This window comes from Sinocyclocheilus rhinocerous, unplaced genomic scaffold (assembly GCF_001515625.1).
Source record: "Sinocyclocheilus rhinocerous isolate Xijiao unplaced genomic scaffold, SAMN03320098_v1.1 scaffold514, whole genome shotgun sequence".
NCBI lineage: Eukaryota > Metazoa > Chordata > Actinopteri > Cypriniformes > Cyprinidae > Sinocyclocheilus > Sinocyclocheilus rhinocerous.
This window is the reverse complement of record NW_015658605.1, coordinates 421,700-433,288: the sequence shown is the minus strand read 5'-3', so window position 1 is coordinate 433,288 and position 11,589 is coordinate 421,700. Positions and strand designations below refer to the sequence as shown.

General features: G+C 34.3%; 1 protein-coding gene across 1 annotated transcript in view; it reads right to left on the bottom strand.

Annotated features, from left to right (window-relative positions):
- Positions 1-11,589, bottom strand: part of LOC107722747 (disks large homolog 4-like) — a gene marked incomplete at its 3' end in the record, with an annotated part of 84,626 nt that overhangs the window by 53,196 nt on the left and 19,841 nt on the right. The window contains exon 2 of the mRNA XM_016531213.1: positions 3,652-3,813. Coding sequence (XP_016386699.1) covers positions 3,652-3,813 — 162 coding nt within the window. The remainder of the gene's footprint in view (positions 1-3,651; positions 3,814-11,589) is intronic.

Here is an 11,589-nt window from a genome sequence, read left to right as displayed (position 1 = left end):
TGCAATATATTCAAAATTCTGCAGCGAGAATGCTAACTTACACTAAACGGTCTGCACATATCACTCCTATTCTATTCAACCTCCACTGGCTACCTGTGTCCTCTCGTATCATTTATAAAATTCTTCTGCTTACCTTTACGTCACTCCATGGTCTTGCACCTACTTATCTCTCTGACCTGCTTTCTCCATATATTCCCTCTCGTCCACTTCGATCATCTGGAGGTGAACTTCTTTGTGTTCCGAGATTATCATCTATGGGAGGTAGATCTTTCTCTGTTGTGGCTCCTAAACTTTGGAACACATTGCCCCTGGCTCTTCGACAATAACCACACTCCACGAATTTAAGCCTAAACTCAAAACTTATATGTTCAACCAATATTACCAGTTATAATGTTTTTTTTTGTGTGTGTGTGTGTGTGTGATTGTGATTATGATACTGTATTATTACTGCGGTATGCAACTGCAATTGCACGTTCTGGACTTGGCAAATGTCTTGTCCATCTATGTATGACATGATTGTTTATTTGCTTTTGTCATTGTGAAGCGTCCTTGAGCTTGGTAAAGGCACTATATAAATTAAACTTATTTAATTTATACATTAAATTATTATTATTATTATTATTATTATTATAAGTATATTGTGTGTCAGTATTTTGGCCTCTCACATATATTTGCATACATAGTCAATGTTCAGCACTAATACTCAAAAATTGTCTTTCTTCAAAGGATATTTTCACATGAATTGCTCGAAAAATTAATGGCATCATAAACTGAGAACAATAAAAACATCCTGTAAGTTTCAGAACTCAAAACTTTCTCATTAGTCTAATAACAGCTTTTATTAAACCAATACCGAATTTCCACTGCAAAGGAGGCAAAGAAGCACTTCTGAAGTGGTAATTAGCCATCTTTACACAGAGAGTTTAATGCTGCTCAGAGGTGGCATGAATGCATTTACATAGCAATTATAACAGCATATTGTTGTATTAGGGGCCGAGGAGGCTCAAAGCAGGAATAATTTAGTCTGGCTTTTATTCAGCATTGCGTCTTTACACAGAATTTTGAGCAGGCACAGAGCAGCCTTAACTAGAGTTCGCCTGATTGATCGGTTTTGCCGATTAATCGGCACCGATAGTTGATTGCTGGAACTATCGGTTATTGGCAAAAACTGATCTGTGTTTGCCATCAAGACTGAGTGGGCATAGATATTATTAGGTCGCCGTGATTTTGCCAAGTAAAACATGTTCCTGAATCAACATCTTTTGTTGATTCTCTTTTGTCAGAGAATACTTCTAGGGGTGTACGATATAAACAAAAATTGATAGGCCTAACTTATTGATTTTTTCAATAAAGGTAATTAAACAATATTTTGACTGGTTTAGGCCTGTCATGGATAAACAGATATGACACTAAAACTACCAGTAGGTGGTAGCAAGTCCCTGACTTAATGAGTGATTCATTGAATTATTCATTCAAATGATTCGATTATAAAGCAACTGCCTTTATGAATGGATCATTGAATGGATCACTCAAATGATTCGTTCAAAAACAGATTCAATCCGGAACGAAACATAGTGTAGTGTAGATATTAAACCATTAGGCCACACAATTTATTTAAAGGTATGTCACACTAGTATAGAGTTTGTATAGTAGCATACTCCTTACTATAAATATACAAAAAAAAAAGGGTATTAAATCAAGTAGATTTTGTTCAAAAAATATATTAACATTTGTCAGCTCAATTCATGGAAGATAAAAAAAATCATAGTCATGCTGGATAAGGATGGCCAATTTGAACCGACTATTTTACACAGTGTACTTTGGCTGTATGCTGCACACTTAGGTAAATGTACAATCTGGACCATCTTGGTCTTCAATGCATGCAGAACATATTGTACATACCATATAAATAGTGTAAAAATAGAACAAATAACACGGTACTGTGCCAATCTGTGCACTGTATGTGAGTCTGTGTTGAGAAATTACGCAAGACGGAAGTGTGTGTGTGTTTAATGTGCTGGAGAGTCCAGAGTGATTGGATGGGTTTGATCTGCCTACACACAGCAGAGGTGTACAGAACTCACTTAGAGTCTCACACACACAACATGACTCACACACACACCTACTGAAGCCAGAGGAAATGGGGAAACCAGGCAGGAAATGAACACAGAGGTCAGACGGAGAGACGGTAAGACACAGAGAGGAACAGAAGAGTAAAGAAATAGTAGAGAAGAGCACACGGCTGCCATAGAGGAATACAGCACTGTAGACCAGGCCATGAGAGAGTTCAGACACATAAACATAATGCAATGGACCGATTGTGTGGATAACTCATGGAAAACATTAACATTTTCTCAAAGACAAAAAGAACAGAGATGATACACACACACATCGCATAGTGGAGGACTGTAGATAACCTCAGTGAATAAGTATTATATTATACAGTGGTTTATCTGAGTATGTTGGCAAGTGAACGTCTCAAATTACATGTCTTCAACATCGCAATTGTTTCTACTAGACAAAAACAAGAGCAAATGGAGAGCATATGCTGCAAATGTACTCAAGTGCATGAATACCAAAGTTTACGATCAATATGATTCAGAAATGAACATTTAGTGTGAATTTTCACATACAAAATCCAGTCATTTCAATAGGTATGCATGCTATAAGGAATTTTGCTAGAGGACACAAGATTTCCCCACACAGATTTCACATCTGGAAATTCATGCAAATTCCCATGTTGACTAATAGAGGTTAAGTGTTTTGTGAGTTGTGCTTCATACATCACTACACTATTGACAATAGTATATAGGCCTTTTCTGCCTACAAAAACTAAAACTATTAAAAATGGTTTTGTTAATTGAAATAAAGCTGAAATAAAATGGAATATAAATATTAGATAAAAACAATTAACTGTTAATAAAAAACTAACAAACAAATATTTGAAATTTTGCTTCAGCAACTAACTGAAATAAAATATGCTTAAGTTGTAGCAAAACAAAAATGTAAAAATAACAAAAGCACATAGCAAAATTACTAAAGCTTAAACTAAAATGAAATGAAAATATAAAAATAAAAGCTAATTAAAAATATTATTAAATTACCGTATATAAATAATAGTAAATGACTGTTTATTATATTGCAGTATAATCTTATTGTTTTCCAGTGAATGACTGCATCTATTTCTCCTGAGGGAATAGAATAGAATAGAATAGAATAGAATATAATAGAATAAAGTAGAGTAGAGTAGAGTAGAGTATTCCAGTGAATGACTGCATCTCTTTCTCCTGAGGGAATAGAATAGAATAGAATAGAATAGAATAGAGTAGAGTAGAGTATTCCAGTGAATGACTGCATCTATTTCTCCTGAGGGAATAGAATAGAATAGAATAGAGTTGAGTAGAGTATTCCAGTGAATGACTGCATCTATTTCTCCGGAGGGAATAGAATAGAATAGAATAGATTAGAATAGAATAGAGTGGAGTGGAATAGAATAGAATAGAATAGAATAGAATAGAATAGAATAGAAAACTCTGCTAGGTCTCCTGAGCTTAGAAAACAGCAACACCTCAACAATAAAATCTTACTCTGGGAAACGTACAGGATTAACAGCACAATCCTGTGTGTGTGTGTGTGTGTGTGTGTCCGTACCTTTATTGGTGAGATGTGTGTGTGTGGGGCGTAACTGTGCATGGTGTCCATGGCAGCCAGGTTCTTATCACTCATGTGAAGCATCTCGGCGCTCTTGCTGTGAGCCAGGTGGGCGGGGCTGTGCTCCAGGGGCGGAGTCTCTTCATCCTGATACCGATATTTCTACAGAGAAAACAAGAGACAAAGAGTCACATACTCAAACCACATTATGTTTAGTTCACATGAAATTAAAAGAAAAATGTCTACTAATTTCTACAAATGCAAATGCAGATTTATTCGGCACAAGACACAACATGACCCTGAAGAAAGTTCTTAGGGTAAACTGATTCATCCATTTCTCATCTCTTTCAAGCCCTTCTTTCTCTCGTCTGCAGCTGCACACTGAAGCAGCAGATAAATTAAAGATCAGAAGACTTCCTACAATCAAAGCTCACGGAACGGTGAATACCAGCTGGATTGAAACATAACAACATGTATTACCGCTAATGCTCAAAAAATGTAAAGCTTTATGACAAAGTCAAAAACATAAAGGTGTATAAAAGATTAAAAATGCCACTGGCAGAAAAAAACACACACAATTCTTAACAAGTCTCACCTTATAATTAAAGAAATAGTTCAATCCAAATTGAAAATTTGCTGAAAATGTACTTACTCTCAGGCCAAATATATAGATTGTTTCTTCATCTGAACAGATTTGGAGAAATGCATAATTTCATCACTTGCTCAGCAATGGATGCTCTGCAGTGAATGGGTGCCATCAGAATGAGAGTCCAAACAGCTGATAAAAACATCACAATAATCCACAGAACTCCAGTCCATCAGTTAACATCTGGAGAAGAGAAAAGCTGTGTGTTTGTAAGAAACAAATCCATCAGAGGATCCTTTGCTGAGCAAGTGATGCAATGCTACATTTCTCCAAATCTGATGAAGAAACAAACTCATCTTCATCTTGGATGGCCTGAGGGTGAGCACATTTTCAGCAAAGTTTCATTTTTAGATGAACTATTCCTGTATAAGAAAACAGCTACCTTATTTACATTTCCTAAATAATATGTGTGGTTAGAATGAATGTTTCTCAGATTATAATACGTTCTAAATTGTACACCATAGTTTCCTGAATAATATATGCTTTCCAGTGGGCTCTCAAAGTATGGATAAATCCGAGAGAAAGATTGATATAATGGCCAGAACAATTAATCTGCTGAAAGTTGGTCATTCAATAGTCATTCCAGCTACTGTCAGCCTTTTTTTAGAAAAAGAAATGGTAAAAATAGTTTGGTTTGGTTAAAAACCAAAGGCAGCAATATAGTTGTTTTCCAAATTGTGACAGAGCTTTGGACTTTTTGCCAAATTCGGAATGATGTAAATGTAAATTTTTCAGCTTGTTTTGAGTGAAAGCGCCAACCTTTATAATACTGTTATCTGATTTGACATGCAACTGAAATTTAAGGTTAGCAAACAGATTTGCATAATTTGTTCTTGTCTTGTCAAGTAGTCAGCAGCTGCATTACAACAGTTGTCCGGATGTGCTGCTAAAATGACCACCAAGTGAACTGACTTGAGGCTTTGTTTGTGACAGAAACCATCCTTCAATCTGACCAGGATTGAGAAAAGAAGGAGGGGAGATGGGAGGTACAGTCAGTCAGTTCAAGATCACATTACAATGAGCCAGCAACAGCACGATGACTAAGAGAGAATGCAGGAAGAGACAAGCGCAAAAACACAAATGTGGAGATAGCATGAACATAGAATAAAAAACATAAGAATATCATAATAATTGAACAGAATTTGCCACCTTTTCTTTAATGTGGCAAGTGTCAAGTTCAAGGAGAGGACCTGATTCTCAAACTGATTGCCAAAAAATCAAGCTTTTACACTTTTCAGGGAATCGACCTACAAATGGTTTACTTACAGCTGTCTCTGCATTTAAGCTTTGATAAGAGTACGAACACATGACAAATACACGTCTCAGCTTTAACATTCATAACTTCTGTGAGCACTTCATCATCTTCATCCTGTCTGTTATTCACTTGATTGTCACAAACGTTACCCAGTTTGCCCAAATTGGCAAGATAATAAGTAGGTTTAAGAAGTTTCTCTCGCTGCCTATCAAGCTCTGCAGTTTAAGATAACCCGCATTTATGGTAAATCATCTAATGACAGTAAAGAGGCAATACAGGAACTAATATCAACCAGTTCAACCAGTCTATGAGGAGATATGTAATTACACACACACACACACACACACACACACACACACACACACACAGCATGAAAAGCACCCATCACTAGACTTGCACAATATATACAGCCACAGAATTCCACTTATATATTTCATATTAAATATTTCAGTTGACAATGCTTTCAGTTGCTGATAAGTGTTCTCAGCTCACTTTAAAAACCCCATGAAAGTGCTTGACAAGCACCGTTTTCTTTCCTGTACTGATGTACTTCCTGCTGACCATGCTGAAAAAAACAGCATATGCTGGTTAGGTATGATTTGAAGCATGGCTGCTGGTTTGAGCTGCTTTAAGCTGGTCCTTAGCTAGTCATGTGCTGGTCCTAAGCAACTAGCAACCAGCACATGCTCATGACCAGCTAAGGACCAGCTTAAACCAGCTCAAACCAGCAGCCATGCTTCAAAACATACCTAACCAGCATATGATTTTTTCAACAGGGGAAACAGAATTGAAGGGCTTGTCTTTAAGCAAATTAACTTGCTACTTGAAGTGAATTAATTAAGTGTAAAAAAAACTGTATGTGTTTTGTGTATTTTTACGACTTTGGAGCCCCCTACAGTTCATGACAGTCCATAACTGTTCATGTGCATTTGTTGCTGTCGCAAAGCAATCTGCCCTTTTTGCAGAGTTTCGGGAAAGAAACAAGCCATTCACCATATTAGAGTTAGTTTTTCATCAGAATTATTCTGAAATTGATATTTCAGGGTAAAAATAAAACAGTTACAGTTACACACAGTTGCTTTAAGTGTGTTTTGTTTTTGCTGTTCTTTTTAAGAGTCACAGTCAGTGTTATTATCGTTAAATAAAACTAAACAATATATATTTTTTTAATTATAATTATATTATAAATTATATATATTATATATATATATATATAAACATATTTATGTTGATGTAATAAAACAATGAAATAAACTTTAACTAAAAACTACTAACTATTTAGACATTAAAATATCCAAAAGTATAAATGAAAAAAAAAATGACTAAAACTTTGACTAAAATTAAAAGTAAAATGGAAAACATAATAAAATCTAAATATTAACCAAAAACATAATATGATAAAATATAATATGATCAGTCATACTAAAATAGCACTGCTCAGAATTTGTTCTGCTGTATTTTGTTGCTTTTAGCTTTCAGTAAGAAAAAAAAAATAAGCTGATAGCTGTGAATATGAATGTTGGATATATCCGTTTAAACATTTCACATACAAATCATAATGACGGTGATTCGCAAATTGCAAAATAAAGGGAAAAGGTAGGTTCAGTAGGTTCACACCAGAAACCTGGTATTAAATCTAATTCAACTGTGAAAATAAACACACTTTGCATTTTTGTATTAAAACAAGTATTATGATAATGATTCTGCACTATTTTAAAGTTTGTGATTATGTTATGACAGGATAACATGAATCGGCAGGTTTCGATAAAATTTGTTAATTTTTTTAATTAAACTTTTATGGATGCCATGCATAACAACATGTTTAAATAATCACCCCTGGTTTACATCAAAGCTGTGAACCATCATTTGTTAATTACACTTGTTAGTCAAGAGGCATTTTATTGGACAAAAATTTAGATACATTTAGACATGGACTAAAAGACACAAAACTCCAATTTTGATTTCAATTTTTTTAAACATATCACCATAAAATCTATTCTGCAGTTTTCACGCCACAATTAGCAGAGATAATGTGTGTAGATTCTGTGTGGGTGTAGTTATATTTACACATACTGTATTGCTCACATTCATGGGCCTTTCAAAGAATAAAGGAAACAGAGATGCAAATGCGCTGAGGAGCTAATACAGCATGCTGTAAGTGTTGCCTAAATACATATGATTTATGAAGATCAAAGTTATAAAACCAATCCTAAAGAGGCTTGTGTAAATGTGCTGGCAAACTCCGTTACGCTTTGAAAGATGAAAAATCCTGATGCATACTGATAAAACACACACACACACACACACACACACACACACACACACACACACACACACACACACACACACACACACACACACACAAACACTTGCCTAAATAGCAAAATGCTCTCAGTCAAAGCACATTGCAGTGGGTGACAACTAAAACTTGGTTCATGCTTTAGTGGCTTTAACTAGCTGTACCAACTAACTAACTCAGTCAGGCTGTTGAAATGGCAGCTGTGAAATGTCTAGGCTGTCGAGGGAAATTCATCATAATGCATCACCGAAATATGTTTTCTCAAACACTGTAACCAATACATGTGCACCTGATATGTTACAAACTGCCTCCACTTCATTCCCTTACGCTGCTCTGTGCCTAAAAGCCTCCAAGGTTTTAAAGCTCAACTCCCTCATCACCGCAGCCTGCCAACAACGCCGGCTTATTACTTTATCACTGTTACAACGGAGACCATCAGTATCAGCAGAGCTAATGTAAAGACTGTCTGCAATCCATGCGTTAATGAGCTTAACAGCTCAGAGGTTCAATAACTATGCAGCAGAGCCACATAATCAAAATAATAATTACAGTGATAATCAAGATTACAAGTATGGCTCAAAGTCATGTGAAACTGTGAACTTGCAGTGAGTGACAGTTTTAATCACTAAACTGGATGGGGGTGTTGTAATATTGTCATGCGGCTTGTTTTCTGTGTAATCTATTAATAATTTTTAAAAACTACATATACAAAATAGTGTAATATGTAATAAAGCAAAAACATATTTAGCAAAAACAAAAATAGTAAAAAAAAAAATGCATCACGGTTTCCACAAAAATATTGGGCAGCACAACAGTTTTCAACATTGATAATAATAATATATGTTTCTTAGGCAGCAAATCAGCATATTAGAATGATTTCTGAAGGATCATGTGACACTGAAGACTGGAGTAATGATGCTGAAAATTCAGCTTTGATCACAGAAATAAATTACATTTAACACTATATTAAAATAGAAAAAAGTTTTTTTCAAATTGTAATAATATGTCACAATATTACTGTTTTTACTGTAGTTTTGAACATATAAACGCAGTCTTGGTGAGCAGAAGAGACTTCTTTCAAAAACATTAACAAATCTTATCCGACCCCAAATACTTGCACACGTTTCAATCCTTACACATAACAGCGAAACTTTCACCAAAACTAAAAGCTTGCCGATTTTCAAGAGGATATCAGTTAATATCAATCCATAGTCCACATGTGAAATGCTTTTTCAATAAACAATAAACTCACGACCTGCTTCACTGATGTATGAGTGATCTTTGTATATACCAAAAAAAAAAAATACTTTAAACAATTTTTACTCAGAAGATGCTAGTAAATTTCAAGGAATAAAATTAGAAATTCTGAAGTGGAAAAACTGAAATAGTATTTTTTATTAATGTGCTACTACCAGCTCATGTTTTCAGTGTGTAATCAACAGTGCCTAGAAAACATCTGGGGGGATATATATGTTTGTAGACATTAATATAGGTGTCAGATGATGATCAGTGTGCATTTACCGCTATGTTGTAACATATTTAGGGATGAATTTATCATGTATTTACATTATCATTTAAATATTATGTAACATCACTAAATAAATACATTAATTTATACCAACAAAACTAATTTTTATGGGTTAAATTAGTTAGAAACAGCTCTTTGAGTTAATAATTGCAGGCTACCACTTTTTAAAGTGCAGCATGTGTCATACATTATATTATAGAGAACGGTCACACTTTATTTTAAGGTCCAATTCTCACTATTAACTTACTATTAACTATGACTTTTGCCTCAATAAACTCCTAATTTGCTGCTTATTAATAGGTAGTTACACACTTGTCTAGTACAAATATGTGGTTTTGTTTCAAAATTACAGTGTTGATTTTTTTTTTAGATTTTTGAATTTTGGCACAATTTTTTCTCTATTTGTGTTGATATGGCAACTAGTAAATGCTGTAAGTTTTGTTATAGGCTAGCACGTGTGGAAATGTTTAAACCATGTGTGTTTTAGTTTGTACCCCATGCACTCCTACTAATAAACAGCCAACATGCTAGTAATATGCATGCTAATAAGCAACTAGTTAATAGTGAGAAGTGGTCCCAAAACTAAAGTGTCACAGAGAAAATAAATAGAAACTATTGCACAAAACTGAAAATCTTGCCCCACTACTGAGATAAAAACCTGGCAACTTATCCCAGCTTTCATGTGATATATATATATCTGTACTTAATTTGTCATGACATTTTTCCTCCCAAGTTTTAAATAAAGTTAATTGGTTTAAGGTTCCCTACTCTTTATGGTGAAAAACTGTAATACATCTAACAGGACATTTCATGTAATTTTACAGTAAAATACAGTTAAAAGTACAGTTTTTTTTTAAATGAAACCGATGTAAAATTCACAGAGAAAAACCATAAATTGACATTCCCTGAATCCTCTGTGTGATAATTCACATTTGATGGATTTTCATTGAAATTATTGTTTCTTTTTAGAATTTTTTCTTATCGGTTATGTCTATATTACAAACATACAGGGTTTTATGTTACATCTTATGTACTTAAATTAATGTTTATTGCATTATTTAGTGTCATGTGTGTTACCATGATAGTGTATTTGTGTGCATGGAACTATCCAACTTCAGTACATTTAGTGGAAAAATGACTTTTTAGTGGAAAAAGTACCTTTGATTCATTATGTTTTTTACTTATATATATATATATATATATATATATATATGTGTGTGTGTGTGTGTGTGTTTTACTTATGTAATATCTGTTTTGTTTAGTTTTTTCATTTTCTCTATGTACACTAGTAAATGACTTAAAAGTCAACATATTGCATATGAACTATAAGCCAGAAAACGTTTATTTGTCTGCTTTAAGTCATGCATTTTCTCATACTGAACGGATCTTTGAATACTTGTACCAATCTTCACAAACTATTTAATTGTGGGGTCACTAACAATGAATGGGACACATGTGAAATTGTTACTTTAGCCACTTTTAACTATAAGACTAGCTCATGTTTTTAAATATTCTAAGAATACAAAAGAAACAGCAGGCGGTGGCAGTGAGAGAAGCAGCGTTTCCCTGCAGGATCTAACACACAACAAAACCTTCTGGGTAATAAATAACAAACAGCATACGTCACCGCGTCAGAGTGATACCAAACACTCGGCACAAATCTATTCCCAGCATGCATCACAGTGGCAGAGGGCTCTGAACATCATTATACTCTCAGAGAGAAGAAAGACAGTTACTGTATGCAGCAGAGCCACGGCCCAAACACAGTCTGTTCACTGAATGCACACAAACACTTTCATTCTGGCAAGCTCCAGTCTGATTTCTCTTTGTTTTCAAAGTGTTTTATGTGAAACAGTACTTATTACTTTTGTTTTACACTGTCCTTTTTACACTTCTTACATGTACACTGTAAAAAAAATTCAGTAAAATTTACGGTAAATGGGGCATTTACCGTTAACCATTTAACAGGTTTTTACTGTAGCATTTTTACAGTCTTTTACAGTTAAATTCACGGTCATTTTTTACAGTGTACTTACTATAAAAATAACAGTAAATTATGCATAATGACATGCACCTAAACCAAACTCTAAACCTAACCATAAACTTACGGTAAGTATATGTTGTTAATTTATTTTACTCGGTATTTAATTGTATAATTACGCTGTAACAAAGACACCTTAAAATAAAGTGCAATCCTTTTGTGAAAAAAA